Genomic DNA, 19931 nt, shown 5'->3' with positions numbered 1-19931 from the left:
TCCCCAAATCTACAACAGTGAACCTCTTTGTTGATGATTCAGGCATTTACCTCGTTTACATCCAAATAATTCCCTCCTGTGTGATCTGGCTGTTTGTACAATGGAGGACTGAAAATGTTGGCTGATGTAAAATAAGCCCCCGCTCTGTGCAGTCATCTCCTATCACAACATGACCCCGCCCGACCCCGAGCCTCTGCTGTTGAGCCGCAAAGACAACAGAGCCCATAAACTGCTCCTCCGCTCACCTCCTCTTTCCATCTTTTACAAGTTTTTGTGTATATAAACTAAAATTAAAAGGAAGCTAGTTGTGAAAAATTATACATGATATTTAATGTAAAGCTGCTTTATGTAACTTTGTTTTTTTTAAATTGTTGTTTTTTTTTTTTGCATATTTGTTAAAATTATCTCTGTGTCATGACATTATAAGACAAATAATCTGTGGGGGAAAAAATATCAATCAGGAGAAATATCTCCCAATACTAACAGCAGAGATAAACCACTCAGTCAGAAACAACCAATCAGAGGCGGGAGGCGGGTCTTAGTGCTGTCAATCACTCTTGTGCTCTGCTTGCTACAGCTGGTTCATCACAGCGTAGCCAGACACGAATGCTAAGGCTAGTTAGCATGGCCACCTATGATGGGAGATGAATAGTTTTCTCTGCTATTAGCATGTTTAGCAGTGATTACATGAGATTGATTGACAGAATTAAGACCCGCCTCCTGGCTCTGATTGGTTGTTTCTGACCGGGGGCAGACGTCAATGAATCTTCTCACACATTATCTGAGTCATGGTGGTAGTTCTAAAAAAAAAGTAAAAAAACCCAAAAAAAACACAACATTTTAGTAAAATAAAAAAGCAGCTTTAAGCCTATAGAAATTATTGACCAAATTGTCAAATTTCTTTTCTTTCTTTTTTTTTTACTATTTCCTTTTACACTTTGAGTGCCATTCAAATTGAATCTTCATTGCGACTTACAACAGAAATGAAACAATTTCTGGTTAGCATACCTAAAAAATAGCAGTCATTATCTGGGAGATAGAGAAAAGAAAGAATGAAATCTTGGGTGGGCTTGCTCTAACTTCTGCCTCACGGAGGATGGAAATCATTAAGGTCTCTGGGTAAGTCGACTCCACAGGGCTGCACGACGAGATGAACAGCAATTACAGATCATTTAATTAAACAATGTGCATTTTAGAACGACCATTTCCAAATAGATTTTTTTTCTCTCTCTCTCATGAAAGTAAGAAGTAAGAGCTGCTAAACGAGACGGCGTGGGAAAACGTCGTGCATGGACCTACAAAGTTAACATCAATTGCGTTCTTTTGGGTCTTTCATTTGGCATAAAAGCAAAGTAAGACAAGAAGGACAATTCTGTTTTATTTCTTTTTTCCGTTTTGTGCTAGTCTTTTATGTGTTTTAGCATAATCACAATTTAGCACAGCCAGTGAGCCCGTCGCCCATAGCAAGTCACCGCACTGACGCATCAGGAAGTGCTGAAGGTCAAACTGAGCCTCAGAATGGGGTGTAGAAGTTTTTGGTGCCTTCATGACAACCTTCTCTTGGTTTGTTTGAATGGCCTGAAAAAACTGAAAATATCCAATGATTAGAACAATCGCTTTGTGATGTCTGAGGAGAATGGGAAGACTGGTTTGAGAGGGTCAAGAAACAACAGCAGCTCTCATAAACACTCTGGAACCAGAACATGAAGAATACCAACTCTGGAAAGCACAACGTATACAGTTCTACAATTACAGTGGTGCATTTCTTCTGAACAGGTGCTTAGGACAGGTAAATGTGTGGATGGGCCATAACTTTCTTCAGCTGAACTTTTTATCTTTGGACCCAAAGAGGAACGATCTAGGGTCAATTCTCAGCTTCAGTTATTACAGACAGAAACCAGCAATCGGCCCAAAATGGCCCATGATGGATGCTGACCTGACCCTTCAGAGTCACATAAAGACAGTTACAAAGTCGGCCTTCTATCACCATAAGAACATTTCCAGACTTAAAGAACTAATGTCCCAGCAAGATCTAGAGAAACTCGTCCAGAGGTTTATCGATAGTTGCAATGATTAGTGCAAGTTTCCTCGCAGGTCTGCTTCATAATGTATAACTGTTTTATATTAAGTACTGATGGATTATGAAACTGTCTGATGTAAAGCACTTCGATCTGCCTTATTGCTGAAATGTGCTATACAAATTAACTTGACGTAACATGTCGAACCTTGAAGCAGATCCGCTCAATTAGACCAAAAAAAGAAGAAAATTTTCTAAAAATCTAGCTGGACGTTGCAACTTTCCTGCAACGTCCACTCTTAAAGCAATGGAATATTGCTGCAATTCATTTCATTCCCTCTCAATTTTTTTTCCTCTTTCGACAGAAGACACATTTGACCCGATTTTTCTTTGTTTAGAGTTTTTTTTTTCATCTTTACAAGCTATTAAGTACAAAATAAACTTCATTTGGACATCTCTCTCCTCTAAAGAAAACCTCAAGCTCTCTGCTTCTTTATCTTTATTGTGTCTTTCTGAACTTCATTGCACTTATAGGTCGCACGGCCCCGGAGACGCGTGCGACAAATTCAGCTGGTTTCACAGTGTTTTTAACATTTTGTTAGAAGCAGCAAAATGTTGACGTGGTATACTTGCTTTTCTTGATGCAAGTCCATTAAAGCAACATCACAACAGTAGTTTGTAAAATGTTTCTTTGGGGGAAGAAAACTGTGAATTTATCAAAGTAAGTTCTATATTTCACAGTTTTCCTATCTCACTGGGCAGATTCTTTCAGTTTTGTGCAAAACTCGCTTCTTGATGAATAAAAATGGTTTTTTTTGTATGTTTTAAAGTAGTCTTGAGCTTCAAGGATTAATAGTCTTTTTTAATGTGCTTAAAAAACATCCATACTTCTCGTGTTTAGTATTAAAATACGCAGGTAGGCCAACGATGACATATTCCGAGGCAAATGCTTCACAAGTGAAGGTTATGAAGTATGTTACGTGCTAGATACGCACGCTAACGCTGAACTGGGGGGGATTTTAGTGGCTTGCACGGTCCAGTTAAGCCGCCGTCAAGTCCAAGAATCTGTCTGCCGTTGGATTTCAACCCATTCATTTATTCATCTGCGTTCCTCTTTCCAATAATCCATCCATTCACCCATGGCAAGTTTTGACTGCTTCCATTACAACCAGATTGTTCAAATAAATCAAGCCTCGCTCTCTTCACGTTTTTTTTTGTGTGTTTTTTTTTTTTCCCCACTTCTTTCTCTTTTCTCTCGGCACCCGGCAGCCGTCCATGTGGAACAATGTCTCTAAATAAAAAGCACATTGAGAGGCTGATGAGGACGGCTGGCTGTAAAGTGGGAATTTGTTCTCCTTTTGAGTTAGTGGCCTTAACAAATAAGATTCACCTTTTGTACAAAGCATTCAGGGGTGGAAATTTTTACCGGCCACTCAGACATTTCACCAGCCGCTGTTTTTTTTTCTTCTTTCTATTACAAACCCCACAAGTACAAGCAAATTATAGAAAATGTATAACTTATTTTTAACTCTATGAAAACCAATTTACTGACAATAAGTTTACCATAGAGATGTATATATACTATTTAACATAAAGCATGGACACATTAACAGGGTTGTAGTGCAATAAGTTAATTTGAAGTAATTACTAACGGCAAACTTTAACTACACAACCCTAACATTCTTGCAATCAAATGCAACATTTCCACATTTTGGCAACAACTCTCCCTGATTTATGTGTTTATGTGTCTAGTCATTTTAAAAATATTTTTAAATTGTATCAATTGCTGTTTTCTGTTTCATTTGTTTTCCCTTATTACGTTTTCTATTGAAATTAACAATTATTACTAAAATATCACAGAACGTGTTCATTATTAATTCCACAGGCCATCATCATGGGCCTTACCAGAGGGGCCGCTTTTCATTGGCTGATGCCCATTCTACGTGGTGGCCGTCTCACAAACTCACGCTTCCCGTTAGCTAAGTACAGCATAATGGCAGCACTGATACAACTTCTACACCTTGAAGCCTGTCTGCTACACAGTCTTACGTTAGCTAAACAGATCAATATGCAATATGTTTCTGACACACACTAAAGATTTTATTTTAGCAGAAAAGGCTTTGGACTAAACTGTTACTCATGTTAGCCACTCTAGCACCAAGTACCGTGTATCAGGCCTAAACACACTCAGACATTTTCCAACAAACCACAGGAATCACCCGCTAATTTCAAAAGTAGCCAACAAAACGATGAAAGCCCGACTTACCCAGCCTTGCAAGAACAATAGGCATCAGTGATCGTGTCCACAGCTATATTGATATACAGGGTGTGTGGATCTGCTGTTTTCCTCATCCAGCGAAAGCATTTTGTTGTGACGTGCATAATGTTGCAGGCATCGCGTGGCTCCAACATCTTGATCTCATCCTAAAAAAGATAAAATGAACTTCTTAGTTCCTCTGTCCATTGTAGTAGCTGATATATTGTGAAAATGTGGTAGAAATGATGCACTAATCAAGTCAGAAATACACTGCAGAGAATCAGTCAGGAAGACGCCATGTTTACATAGAACAAGGAGGACTGACGGATTTCATTGGATAAGCACAATGTCCGTCAATAAAATCAACCAATGGGCTGTTGCGGTCGATAAAAATTAGATTTAATATAATTTTTTAAATTATGACAGCGTATGACCGCCAGATATGGACAGTAAATGCATCAGTCTGGACTCCTGACGGTCAGTCCTCCCCTGGACAGAAGTTCAAACTGAATGCAGCTTTTTTTGTTTTGTTCAAATTGTCAACCCACCACTTCATACGTTTACCCATATTTGCAATTAGCACACACCCAGTGGCGTGTGCTAATTTCCATCCCTGAAAGGCTCCATTGGGGTCGGGTTGGTAGAGTTAGAAATCTTGTGGTGTCAATCACCTTGTATGTGTTTGCCCTTCGTCCACTAGTTTCTTCCTGATTGCAGTGTGTCATGAATGGTAGACTAGTTAGCATGTCCTCCGACAACGGCGAAAAAAATGCTATTCCTGTAATGGTAAGTTGTTTCTCTGCCATTAGCACATTGAACGAGTACAGAAGGTTGATTGACAGCGTTAAGGCCCTCCTCCTGGAGCTGACTGGTTGTTTTTGTTCGAGACCGGTGGATTTCTTAAAACTGCAATAGTAGCAAAGTTAGCGTCGGTTTCAGAGTTTAAGAATCAGATCTAAGCTAATGGGCTATTTCGTTGTTTTTAAGGATGTTGGGCTGGTTCAACATTTGTTGTTGATAATATAAAATAATTAGACTGGTCTAAAGTCAACTGGATAGTGTTTGGCTTTTAACCACACAGATTCTGTGAAACAATTTGAAATTTAGAAAACTTTTTATTGTAGAGAAAACCTAAAATTGCATAGTCAAAGCTTGTTGGTATTAGGATCACCTTATGTTTATAAAGTGTATGAATCACATACACCGTACTATAACCTGGATTGAATTTATTCGTACTACATTACAAATTCTTCATTGAAATCCTCTTCTGAAAACAAGAAAATGACAAGAATATAGGTAAAATACCTTCTCATTTCACCCATTTACAATAATATCTGCTTTATTTTGTTTTGTTTTTTTCAGCTTTGAGAAAACAGCACTGTAACAAGACTGGTTTGCTTACAGGCTTATTGGCAAATGTGTTGTAATGTAGTGAACTCTGTGTGCAAACAGCACTAATGCTATTGTCTTAATTTGTTCTTCACTGTTCAACATCCTTAAGTTATCCAGAGAAAAATGTTCAATGTGGGTATATATTTATCAGTCTTCATTCACTGAAATGGCTTCTGATGATTATTACTGAAAGAAAAAAAATATATATAAAATTATAGTCAATCAAAACTGATAAAAATTCTAGTTTATAAAGAAAGGGACTAATATTTGATTGTGGAAGTGTATTTTAGATTTGTGCTCTAACCACAAACCAAACAACGATCTCATGTAAACTCTTACATCCACCACTAAGTCGTTACCACTAAGTGAGTAAAAGTGAATCAATGACCAAAAAACATAGATGATAACAATAATAAGTCATTTTAATACTGTTCTGTTCTCAGCATTGGTAAAATATATACAGAAATGCTACAAGTGAAACTAACAAACAAAGAAGACAACAATAAGAAAAGACAAGTTTCCCTAAACAAACTGGGAAGGTAGTGTTAAAAAGCATGTGTAAAAAAAATATTACAAACAGAACCTGCTATTTTCACTGGCCAAAGAAATATGGACAATCTTCCAGTTACAAATTTTGTAAAACTGTTTAAAAGAAAACGGGAAGACGAAACTACAGAAAAATGAACAAATAGACAAAACTTTTAAAAAGTAATACAAATATAACTCCAATAAAGTTGACGTTTCAGTTTATCCAGTTTATACACTGTGGCCTGGGGCGAAATAAAAACCTTTTAGATGTGTACAAAATCACAACGTGACTCTTCAACGTTTTCACAATGACATCGCTTTAAAAACACATAATTGCTCTCATTATTTTTTATTGGTCAGTCTTGCTGCACGTCACAGAAATCTACTCTTGCTGTGTCGGGGTTGTTATTGTTGTTACTCTGTTATGGAGAACAAACACAAACATTATTTTGAGCTGAACATGTTGTACATCTTCAATAGAAAAATATTAATAGTATTAATTACAATTCTATTTCTGTATTAACTTTGGATGTTTATGTGCATATTTTAGTTTGTATTTTATTGCTTCGGTGTGCTTTGATAAGGTCTCGAGAGAATTAGACTGGTATTTATCGTTACACAAACTGTAACTTAGGAAACGTTTAAGTGATGTTAACTAAAATGACAAACAGTAAAAATAACCATGACGATACATCTTTTTTTTAAAGGGCAGATTTCTGAGCAAAAAACCCAAAAAACAAACTGTATGGTAATGATTGAAAATATAAACACAAATCATTGCTTTTCCAGGAGATAAGTAATTTTACCGTTTCTTTTGATGCAAAAAGCTATTATTGTTCTTAAAACAGGAAGTGACCACCTGGTGCAGTACTGGTGTACACAGGAAGACAGTTACTTTACAATAAAAAGATTTATGTAATGGGAATATGTTAATTGAATGTGATAGTGCCTAATTGACTTGGAAATATGACGTACTCCTGATAAGAACTATAATCTATGCTGAAAGTATGGGTCAGCTACCACAGGTCTAAACGACAACAGGTCTGTTTCACCCCACATTCAAAATAGTTTCTCTTTTGGATTATAAAACAATCTGGACTAAAATTTTGGATTTGGAAAGAGGGATAAAGACACAACAGAGTTAATGCCATGAAAGTTTATCAGTGTCATTTTACAACAGTTTTTTTTTTTTTTTACGTTTGTTGTACCCTGCTGCTACAAAACATCTAAAGTGTTCAATCAATTTCTGATCTTTGTAAATGGTCCTTCTGCTGTTTTTCCACAGTAGTTAGCTTCTGATGTAACTCGTCTTCCTCCATGTTTGAGGCAAATGAAGGAGTGAGTTTTATTACAACTAGAATCTGATTTTATACCAATGTTTTACCTTTGTATCCATCCACCACGTCTTGTATGAGTGTAAAACTACATTATATGGTCAAAAACAATGTTATGGATAATGGCCTCTCTTCACCAATGCCTACTCAGCATGAATCAGCTTGGCTCTACATGGTGATGAAGGTTTTCTACTTGTAATGGTTATGCTTTGACAGCCCATTTTTTTAGACCCTTCTTCATTGGGGTTCGCTGGAAACGCAACGCCAGGGGTCACTAGAGTCACTAGAGTAACTCTCCTACAATAATTTGACCCACCATTTATAAAAACTCACATTCACTCTATGTGAAGTTTTTAAGTTACCAGATTTCTCCAGTAATTTATCCCTTCACTGGATAAATTACCTTATAAATCTTTTTGATAAACTTTTATTTGAGCCGGGAACATTTGAACCCAAACTGTACCTACTTGGTTGCTTATCAGGTCTTCTGGTTCTGGTTCTGCTCTGCATCCCCAGAACCAGAACCAAATGAGGAGAAGCAGCATTCAGCATCTATTCACCACAAATTTGGAACAAACTTCCAGAAAACTGTAAACCAGCTGAAACACTGACTTCCTTTAAATCTCAACTAAAAACCCACTTGTTTAGAGTTGTATTTGAAACGTAATCAATTACAAATTTATTGATGGAATCTGACTTGATATTGTTTTTATTGTTGATTCTATGTTGCATTGTGTTTTTGTGTTTGATTTGATGTAAAGCACTTTGAAATGCCTTGCTGCTGAAATGTGCTATACAAATAAAATTTGATTTGATTTGATTTGATTTTTCTCTTGGATGTACATTGCATCATGCATTGTAGTCCAAGTTTTCTGTTTCAAACTTAACATGATTATTTTTCTGTTCTTTGTTTTTCAAGAACAGATTTCCTTGATTCTGGACACAGAATTTGGTGAAGGTATCTTGAGCTGAACAAAGATAAAGAGGAAACGTTGACATGATGAGACATAATGACATTATGCCCTTTGAGCAGAAACAACCATTGCTTCATCTCTCAACAATATTAATACTAAATGACTATTAACAAAAAACACAGTAAAATTTACAAAAAATGCAGAAAGCCAAGTGGTAAAACAGTCTCTCTGTAACGGCACAGAATAATACAAATAAACTCCATTTTACTTAATTTTCACAGTAAATTTAATTCCAGAGAAGCCATGTAGGAAACTGTGGTGGTTCTGGAGAAACTGCAGAATCCCAAATCTGTGTTTGCGAGATTTGTTTTGTCCTTACATTAGACAATGTCAATACTTGAATCCAGATTTTGAACAGCGGTTATAGTCTGTAACAATTTGCAAAGTTTCCGAACATAACCTTGTTGTTGCTTCTCCAAATCTTCGCTTTGTAGCAGTCATCACAAAAGAAACAAATGCAGTTTTCAGTGCAACTTTTTTTTCCCAATCCCTTGCAGGTACTTGAAAGTCCATTAACATTAAAACTTATGATTCAAAAGTCTTCATGTCTTTAAAACTCTGGCACTTCTCCAGTTCAAGGCACTTTTTCAGTTTCAGTATTCCCATATCCAGCAACAAGATTAAAGTCTTTCTCTTTCTTTTAAGCAAAGAAAAAAAGTACAGAGTTATAGTAGGTCACTGCTAGCAGGCACTGTCCACTACAAAGACCGTTCTAATTGATTGCACTTGATTTATTGATTGGATTAAATGTTCCATTGCCACCCTCCATTCACTGAATTTCAATCACGTCTTCTTCATTGTCCCATAGTGGTTAAGCACATTTTTAATATGCTGTGATCTGAAATCCCATTGTTTTGAGTCTCTTAAATATATAATCTGGTACGTTATTTCATCATGTGCACAACAAAGGACAGTAAGTGCCCTATCTCCAATAGTGGACATCCGATATGGGTACAAAAAAAACTAAGAGAGATATAGCAGGTTCAGAAAGTCCCAATGGAAATTCTGCTTAGCGTTAGAAATAAGACGGCTTCAGTGCTGCTTGATTGTTATTTGATGGACAGTGTCCTTGCATCAAGGGTGCTTCATAGTCCAGGCTTCCATTTTGTTGCAGTGATGGAGGGAGTTGTGGGGTCTGGCAACGATCTGCCTCGGGCTGTTTGAGAGGTAGTGTACCATTGACTCCGTTCTCTAGATGAACCTTTTTACCCTCCAAGTCTATTGCCTCAGGATCCGTTGAGCCCAGCTCTAGCTGCATTTCTGAATTTGCCTGCCTTTTCTTCTGTACACATATGATTGTACCAGCCACCAAAACCAACACCAGGACTAATGCTAGGACCGCCAGCGCTGCAATGAGATTCTTTGTTATAGGGGTGTCTGGATCTACCAAATGTTCTACAAAGATAGTAGGACTAGTGCGAGCCTCTGTACAGGGACCCAGTTCTACAGAGCTGTTACCTTTGTAAATTATCTTTTCTCCAAGGGGACTGACACAGACCAAGTAGGTACAGTTTGGGTTCAAACCACGTAAAGTGTATACAGGGTAGTATGTTGGCAAACTCAGCATGTGAGGGCGACGGTCGGGGCCTGAGAGGTTACGGTAGGTTAGCCTGATGCCACGAATGTTAGGCCGTGTCTCGATGAAGTGGTGCAGGTCAAGGAGTATTGATGTGGATGTCACCTCCCGTGAGCTGATCGCATCTAGTTTATCTGGCAATGCTGAAGTCACCACAGAGACCTCTGTTTCTGATTTCTGCGGGACCTCGAGAATTTCACAGTAATCTCCAGATGATCCCGAAGAGCATAAACAGTTGAGTAGGCCATTTGGGTCAAAATAGCAAGTCCCTCCATTCAAGCAGATGTTTTGTGGGCAGAAATGTAACTCATTTTCCACAACAGTAGAGCTAGGAGACATTGGAGGGTCTGATCCGAAAGATGGGTCGTCTGTTATGAAGGAAAACGTCTCATCACTAGGTGGTAGAGGGGGAGGAATAGCATTAGTATGGGCGGTTTCTGGAGATGTGGTAGGGATTTGGGGAACTGGGGTGTTTTCTACAGGGGAGCCAACAGATTTTATTGTGGTTAGTGGACATCCAAAGTCGTTGTGCTCTAATGCCGAAAGTGTCTTCCCAGCATTAACGAGAGGAAAATGGCATCTGGTTTCCTCTGGTCGCTTCAAATTGACTTCCTTCTCTTTTAGCCAGACAGGGAACCAGGCTAGTGGACAGAGACAGTTGAAGGGGTTCTCGGCTATGGTCAGTTGTGTCAACTTTGAGAAGCTTTCAAAAAAACCTTCAGGAAATCCCTGGAGATTAACTCCGCTTAGATCCAGTTCTTGAAGTGCAACCAGTTGCTGAAAGTCACTCACCCTCAGCTCAAAAAGTGGGTTAGCAGCCAGGCTTAGTTTCGTAAGCCCCTTGAGAGATTCCTGCTTCAGGGCTTGAGGGACTTCCTTAAACTGATTCATTGACAAGTCAAGTTCATGAAGGTTTCTCAGGGAGGCTACAAGATTTTCATCCAGTGACGGTAGCCCTAATGAGGACAATTTCAGGGCTTCTAGATGGGGAGTATGAAGATGTGAATGTTCCAAAGACGGGAGTTTATTGTCACTTAGGTCTAAAAGAAGTAGCCTGGGGAAATTGAGAAAAGGCAGGGAGGTGAGCCCGTTTTTTTGCAGCTTCAACTCCAACAGCATCTCTAAACCTTCAAAAGCTTCCCAATGAATGTTCTGAATGAGGTTTCCATGGAGATACAGCCTCTCTAACTGGCCCAACCCAGAGAAGCTGTCTTTGGAAATGTGAGTTATGTGGTTAGCAGAAAGGTCTAAGTTCTTCAATTTAGACAGTGACTTAAAAGCCATGTCAGGAATTTCCGCTAACTTATTCTGGCTCAGGTCCAGTGACTCCAACTCGACAATGTCTTTGAAGTCATCTTGGGCCAAGATTTCAATGTCGTTCTGAAAGATGTATAGATGCTGGGTGGAGATGGGGACACGGGGTACAGTGCTGGACCGCCTGTAGACACAAAACACTGAGTTTGGGGCGTTGCAGGAACATGATTCTGGGCAGTCAGTGGAGAACACCACTTCAGAGGCCAGTAGGAAGCATACGATGTAGAGGAACATGATGACGACAGCCCAACGCTCTGAAAAACATAAAGCAGAAAAAAAAGGTTATTTTTGATTTGCTAGTTGAGCAGGTAATTTTTAAAGGCATTTTGAAATGATGTGTGAATGGTTTCCTGTCCACATTTTGAACTTTAGGTACAGCCGTAGACCCAACAATTAAAATGCAGACTTCTACTCATTGTTGGAAACTGACTAAGCTAATTGTTGGATCAATTTGATCCAAATTTGTTGGCAGGAAATATTCTGCCAACAAATGTACAATAATTTTCTGGTGAAGCTGTCTGACTTAAGACATTGCAAGTGTGTGATACAGCTTATATGGTCTTGTAAAAGTTATTATATTTAGGAGATCTTTGTACTTTTAGTTTGTCCCCAAGCCAAAACCCAAGTCAACTCCATCAAGGACTATGCCCTCTGTATAAATTAAACTGGCTCCACCAACTGTCACACAGCTATTGTCTGCATATTGATTTTAAATTATTTCATTTCTTGCCCTTATTTTCCTATTTCTGTAAATGTTGGACATACCAACACCTGTGGCCTTAGTAATTCAGTGTCTCCTCACAATCATTAATGCAATTATTTCCTTGGTACTTCAAACCATTGGATGTCAACCCATATTTTTCCCCTTTTCTGTTTTGATCCCACTTTTAATCCGTTCATTTTTTTGCCAATGATTTTACTTCACCTTCTGTATTTATTTTGGTGTTTTTCTCACAGTTTCTGAAAAACGCTTAGTAAATAAAAACTGATCAATTGATCGCTTGATAATTCCGTCTAAAATGCCATAATTTAGACGTAAAGCCGGAAAACCAAAGCATTTGTACTTTCTTGACCACCACAGCATGCTGCTACTTTCACTTACTGAATCAAAGTAGCAGCTCTTTGGTTTCAAACCAAATGAGAGCTCTCTGCTGGGATGAAAATAAATTTAGATTACTAGACTTTCACTATGTGCGGTCACTTACTGTTTATGGAACATTAGAGCCAGTCATTTCAGGATCCCAGAGTACTACTGGCACACAGTGAGTAATTTGATGACGGGAAAAGAGAGGAAATACAATTGTGTGTTAGTATCAAACCAGGAAGAGCAAGAGGAGAAACTGGGACAGCATGTTGGGAGACTTAGTGGAATATTTAAAATAAATACATTTTTATTTGTTCCTTTACTTACTGTAGTTTTACTTATAAACCTATGACCCTATTTTAAATCAGACATAGTAATTAGACACGCAGCTTTTCATCTACAAACAAAGTCAATTTCACTTGAGGACGCAATAAGAAGCTTTTCGTTTGTTTTAAATAAAAACGACACAACCATTATTCTTTGAACAAGATTTTAGTTGCCAGTTTCCCTTTCACTTGATGCTGACCTTCACATGGACAAGTGTGAACCAAAACCCAGCTACACTGCCAAGCCAAAAAGAGTAAATGTAAAGAAATGTATAAAATTAGCGTCACAGAAAATGATGTGATGTTAATAACATGGTTTTAGGTGCCTTTTAAGAAAGACAGCCAGAGCATTTTGTCTCCTGGACTTGAGTAGAGTCACTACAAACACAGTTGGGGTTTTTTCTTTTGTTTGACAGTATTAGAGAGGGATTAATAACAAGAGTTTTGACAAACCAATTATTTCAAGGCATTTACATTGTGTGAGCATGTGAAAAGTTGATATCAGATGCTGAAGTGGAAAACATGTCATTTAATAACACAAATATAACTTTCAAGAAATTTGACTGCAGTTTAACACCTTGAAATTTGGCCTCTGCCTCTTTAAGAAGAAGCTCCAGCTCTTGCCGACAAGTTGCCTTCAGCATGTCATCACAACAACATTCTCCATTAAGTCATTTTCAACTGTTCTCCTAGTGTCACCAAGTGTTTGCTTACTGCTGCTGTTGCTAGTCTGAAGGAGCGACCTGTGGAAGGTGAGGGGAGCTCTGTAAGGCGGAAGCTGGGCTTTTAGACTGCTGCTCCAAGGAAGAGCTTTATGGAAACAGGTGGCGCTTTGTGAGCAAGCCACTAAACGGCAACTAGCGATTGAAGGATTTCTCAAAAATGCATGAAAGAATCCACACAACAACCTGGGTATGTTCTTGATGGCGGATCAGTTACCCATAGTGGTTTTTACACCACACAAACAGAATTACAGAAATAAGTTAACATTTTGATATCTGTTTAAATTATTGATACTTGTACCATAAACTAAATTAAATCTTTCTCTTTTTTTCAAATTAAGTGTGACAAATTTCAAATTCACAAAGAAATCACAGCAGTGTAAATAAAACACTTTTCATTTACAACATAAAAGAAGCATTATCTTCTCAACAACAATAAGGAGACCAATGAACTTCTAGAGCCTGCAAATCAACAAAAAGATGCACAAAACCACATGGTATAAACATACATCTCAACGTGCCATTTGGACAAATCCCCGGCTTCAGCAGCAGGGGATTTGAGGTCTTTCAACCCATACCCCTCACACACATATTGCTGCTTATGTTTCCACAAGCGCATGCATAAACTCAGTCCACTACACAGCTGGATTCTGTTACCCACAGTTCACTGCAGCAATCGGTCACTGTGAGACAGAATGAGAGACCCACATAAACCTTCATCCTCCCCTTGTGATAAGGCAGAGACAGTGGGAGAACAGAGCATGAAGTCTCCATCTGTGTTTCTCCAACATCTTTCTGCAAAGGAGCAGTATTATGTGTTTTCCATGCCTTTTTATAGCACAATCAAGTAACTATTTTAACTTCAGCTGTTCTAAAAAATGCTGTGCATGTCAAATAGGACTTAAATGAAATTTGACTTTGTAATTTAATGCCTTGTAAGTGAGCTTCTGCCTCTTTAAGAGAATCTTGCTCTTTCTGAAACTCCGTCTTCAGAAAGTCATCACAGCATGACTCCTCCATTAACCCTTTAATTGAGGGTTTCTGTTCACCAGCGTTAGACTAAGAAGTAGCTTGTATAATGAGTTCGGCAGATGCACCAGCTGTTTGCTGATTTCTGCTGGCTAGTCTGAAGGATCTGACAAGGGAAGGTTGCTCTGTCAGGCAGAAGCTCAGTAGATTGGAAACTGACTCGAAGGTGGAGCTAGGTCCACCCATCCGTTTCGCACAGCTGAATGGTTGCCATGGGAGATTAAGAGATTTCTCAATGATGCATGAAAGAATCAAAGTAATACTCCACTTATGTTTTTGATTAGGGAACAAAATTATAACATGATGTAAAGCTCAAAAAAGAAAGTTTATTTTACATAATACTGCCCCCATAATGAAGACTCAATAGTGCTGTGTGTGATTTGCTACATGATACGGGACAGCTAACGGCAGATATCCTGCCAAGAACAGGGCTTTAGGCCAGCTAGCATTACGAAGATTGTGAAAGTCACATCAAGCGACTAGGTGAGTAACGTCACTTTACAGCATCTTTAAATCACTAGAAGAAATCTTCAAATCGGACAATAAAGGCTTCACCAGTAAAGGAAGGCAAAAGGTGAAGAACTGAGAGCTGGAGACAAAGAAGCAAAGCTGGGATCATAAACTGGGTTAAGAGAGTTTACTGGGAGGTTACTTCATTTTCTTTCCGAATGAAACGGGGACTTGAGTTATTGGTACCAAATTCCCAAAGTGACATATCCTGTTACCTCATGCCTGAAAGCTTACGAGTCAAATCTGTTTTACAACTTCAATCTTCCTAAAACTCTTAGTGTGTAAGTGGTGCGTGAGGAATTAAAGCACGACCAGGATAAGTGTGCTGTTGCACAGGAATGTTTGCACACAGGCGCACAGACATGTGTGTGCGTCACGCATACTGAACTCACAATTATCTTACAATTCTCATACTGTAATAATATAGCTAAAACAGAGCCATAAATATTAATTTATTATTTAAATGTTGGAATATTATGAAATATGGAGTAACGATGTGCTTCCCCTCCCCCTCCTGTTGCTGTAAGAAAAAGAAAATCTAATTTCACCATGAGGCTTAACAGTTGGCAGGGATTAGTTCGTACATGATACAAGCTAATCTGTGGATTATGTGCTAATCGTCTAACCAGCATTTCCATCTGAATAGATGAGTAGACAGAGCCATTTAGATAATACCTGTCTTGTGGTTGATGATTTGTTAAAATACCAGGTCTTTGAAGTGCTTGTTTACAAGTGGAAGGATGTAATACAGCTCAGACATTTAGAGGTGTTGTTGAACCATTCTTTTGCAGAGGACTTTGGTGTCTAGCAAAGAGCGGTTGTTGGCGTCACTATAATTTTATGTTTTTACACTTGGATACCGGTAAAAATGCGGGAGGAACACTAAAGTGTTGACCCTACCCCCTCCTGTTTCTGTAAACTGCTGGTCCCTAGCAAGAAATTTTGCTTTTTGGAAATGGCCAAGAAAGACATGAGATGTTATGGTGTAGATCTTAAAGGAGCCCCACCGGTCACTCTTATCAAGCTAGTAAGTCATAGCTGCCTTTTTCCCTGTGTTGTAAACACAGAGGCCCATTACAGTTGGTTACTCTTTGAATTTAGAAAACCATCAGAACATACCATATTTTCCAGTCTATAAGTTGCTCCAGAGTATAAAACACATTTATTTACAAATTTGACCATGTTGGTGACAGGTTGTGTTCAGTTAGCTTCTTTTTAACAAACTCTCGAAAACTTTCAGCTTTATCTTGAAAATCTGCTGGAAGTATTAATGTTTGTGCTCTAAATCAGGGTGGTCCAGAACAGCTCCCCTCTGTCGGTGTTCTGATGCTCTCATCATTGCTCTTCAGATTGTTCTACGGTACCTGGTGAAGTGCGCAGCATAGCAGAGACGCCTGCAGTAAATCCAGGGATCAAAAAAAACATGCTGTCACCCTGGACTATGAGTCACAGGCCGAGTCAAACAATGAATAAAACTGTGAATCCCAGTCTGGAAAATGCTGTATGCAAGTTGGAAAGTTACAAGAAAATAACAGCAGCATACGTTTGCTCATGTCTACAGACAGCGTAAAAATCCCTTTCTTCAAAATTACGGCGAATCAGTCACAAATAACACTAATCAAAATGGGAAAGTAAAGCAAGAAAAGACAGCATGTGAAAAAAACAGTGTGTTGATCTTCATATGACAGGAATGAACTATCTATCGCTGTGTATCGGTACACACAGACTATCATGTGTCCCTTGTGGCACAAATTAATGACATGTTGTGTGAGACCCTTTTATTTCTTATTATTTGAAAGTAATCCTAGTATAGTTGTTCCTTCGCCTGATTAATCCTGATCTAATCTGAGTTCCTTTGTGCTTCCTCCAGGCTTTATACTGTAGGCCTCAGTCGCTCTAACGCCCACACACGTCTACGCTGCAACAGGCGAGTTGGGAAAAACAAAGACAGAGAAACTGAATTCAGGTTAAACAGGCGGAAATGTAAGCGACGGCACTGATTCTAAACAATGACTCACAGCTACAGTTCTGTTGAAGCCAGAAGTTTGATGCCAACCACCATCAAACCGGATTGGCGACTAATCTGTCATCATTTGACCGTGGCTCCAGCCACTCACTGGGGTTTCCTTTTGTCTGCCTGTGTTTTGCTTCTGCTACTGCTATGTTGAAAGTGCATTTAGATGCTCTGGTGCTCTCTGCAGTGTGTACCTCTTGGTGTTTGCGCCCAAACCTTTTCACTGCACTGCTAATAGAGTGAATGCGGTTCACAAATACAAAGTGTTAGGAGGAATGCTTGTGTTCCTGTGGCTTTATTTGTGAGGACTTGTTCTTTTTCTCACCTTACATGTGAAGACGTAAAGACCCCTCAGGCAAATTTAAGGCCTGCCTTCAATTGCCAGTTTGACGCCGTCTTAAATTTCGCCTGGAGAATCACAGATCCTTCATGCAGCAACGTTTTTGGGACAAATCTGATCGACACCAGCTGCATGTTGGTGTTTCTGTCCTCTGAAAATGAGCTTTCTATGACGACTGCAGGTGTGCGTCTGTGAGTTTTCTCATTTCATCAGTCTGTCAGCAGCTGGATATAAGCATGTCACCTGCAGCTGGCTGCACACAGGTGTGCTGGCAGGAGGTAAAACCCTGTCAAACATGTCCAGTTGTCTCTAAGCCTGTACTTACAGCCTGTGTTAAATCTGTCTGTGTCTTAAAGGGGCTCAGAATGTTTTTGACTGACCTTTTTGAGCTTTACATCACGTTATAATGTTATTTGCTCGTAAAAAACATACCTGGAGTGTTCCCTTGATTCTTTCATGCAAGTTTGATAAATCTCTTAATCTCCGATGGCAACCATTCAGCTGTTCAAAACGCCTCGTGCCAAAGGTGTTTCCCAGCTTCTGCCTCACAGAGCAGCCCTTCTCCTTGACTCCCCCATTCAGCTCCTTCAGACTAGCCAGCAGCAATTAGCAAAGACCTGGTGGAACTGAACATCTGCTGAGCTCAATATAGGAGCCACTTCTCAGTGCAACGCTGGTAAAACGTTGTTAAAGGGTTAATAGAGGAGCCACGTGAGATTTTCAGCCGAATATTTGGCAATTACATGTTAGGAGGAGTAACTACTACACGTCTCCAAAAGTGATAACTAAAAAGAAGTAGAACTCCAAGCAGTTATCAAAGGGTTCCTCGCCCGACCCAGCCAGTCCAATCCCCGTTGCACCGCCCCTCCAAAGGTTTTCCTTTGTTTTTCAAAATCTAAACCCCTGGCCCAAATTCACCTGTTATACGCAACATATGTTAAATGTTGGGGCAACGAGCAGGAGTGGATACAATAGCAGGTTTGATTCCAGTTTCCTCCTGTCACGTGTGTGGCACGTCACCTCAAGATGCCTACTGCTCTGTGTATCTGTGCAGTATAAATTCAGTCTATTTAACATTTCACATATGGATCTGCATGTCAATGTTTTTTTTTTTTTTCATGTTTTACGTTAATATGTACTTCCCACATCTGAACCTTGTGTTAACATGTAAAAGTGTAATTTTCCCGTGAAAAATAGGTCAACATAGTATTAAGGAATATTTTTGAAAATGTTCAACTTGTAGGAAGATTTTCCCATGTTTCCTATTTTGCTGTAAGATATCATTTTTACCTGTGAAAAACAGATATGGGAAAATATCTGTTTTTATTGATCCTCTGGGATCAGTGATGTAAGTTTTGAATTTCTCATGCAGGCAAGTATTCCCACATTTCCAAATATCCCAGAAGAAATCATTTTCATAAGTTTTACTCATCTCATGTTTAAGTTCAACATTTGGTGGTTGATTAAGTTCACAGTATCTTTTTTTCCCCTCCATAAATAACACAAGACATATTTCCTCTTCACTGTATTTGTTTTCGCTCTCTCTTTAATAAAAACTCTTAAAACTGTAACATGGAGACATTGCTCCCTGAGACCCAGCGGTCTGTTGTTGACCCATCTGGCCTCTTTAGGTCCGTCAGTTCCTGACCTGTCATCACTTCTCTATATAAACTATTCCCATCTGGGAAAGGCATCTCATCTGAAGACCGTTCTACGTAGCAAACCTGCTTGCTTTCATTTCTGTCCTGCTGCACATTACAGTTTTCGTCACATTCAATATATTCAGTTGTCACCACTGTGGATTCATCCGTTACGCCTCTCCGTCTACCTGTCGGTTCCGTCAGTGAGGACTGATCACTCACTGACGATCACCTGCGGGATGCTTAGCCGACAGGGGCCCCTCCGTGCTCGTTTAGACCCAGTCTCAGTTTCCAAATTCTGCCCTCTGGCAAGATAGTGAATGGATTGGACTGAGGGGGGATGAGCGGGGGTTTAGGAAACATTCCCTCTGGAATGGCACAAGTCTAGGCAGGCATTGTAATGCTTTTAACACTTGGACAATAACTGTGCATTCAAACAACTCGACTTATTTCAATTAAGACTTAAGCCTCAACATTTAACTTTATAATATACTGATGCCTGTAGATAGATAGATAGATAGATAGATAGATAGATAGATAGATAGATAGATAGATAGATAGATAGATAGATAGATAGATAGATAGATAGATAGATAGATAGATAGATAGATAGATAGATAGATAGATAGATAGATAGATAGATAGATAGATAGATAGATAGATAGATAGATAGATAGATAGATAGATAGATAGAAATTGTGTTTTTTGACATTAGCAGAATATGTACAGACTTGAGCAGATTTGTAATGGAAATCCAAACTTCATCTAACTGAATAGGCATGCAAAGTGTGACAACACTTGGATTATACTGTTTCCATTACTTTTTGTGTGCAGATAAGGTTTTGTGGAGGTGGGAAATGTTACCAAGGTGTAT

At 39.0% G+C, this 19931-nt stretch overlaps 1 protein-coding gene across 1 annotated transcript in view; it reads right to left on the bottom strand.

Moving 5' to 3' along the window:
* Positions 1–6065: 6065 nt before the first annotated feature.
* Positions 6066–19931, bottom strand: part of LOC122830281 (vasorin-like) — a 29740-nt gene continuing 15874 nt past the window's right edge. Inside the window, exon 2 of the mRNA XM_044115518.1 lies at positions 6066–11646. Coding sequence (XP_043971453.1) covers positions 9518–11626 — 2109 coding nt within the window. The 5' untranslated portion in view covers positions 11627–11646 and the 3' untranslated portion in view covers positions 6066–9517. The remainder of the gene's footprint in view (positions 11647–19931) is intronic.

The sequence above is a fragment of the Gambusia affinis genome, linkage group LG04 (genome assembly GCF_019740435.1).
Source record: "Gambusia affinis linkage group LG04, SWU_Gaff_1.0, whole genome shotgun sequence".
Lineage (NCBI taxonomy): Eukaryota > Metazoa > Chordata > Actinopteri > Cyprinodontiformes > Poeciliidae > Gambusia > Gambusia affinis.
The sequence above is the reverse complement of the archived record's forward strand: the minus strand, read 5'-3'. Positions and strand labels throughout refer to the sequence as shown.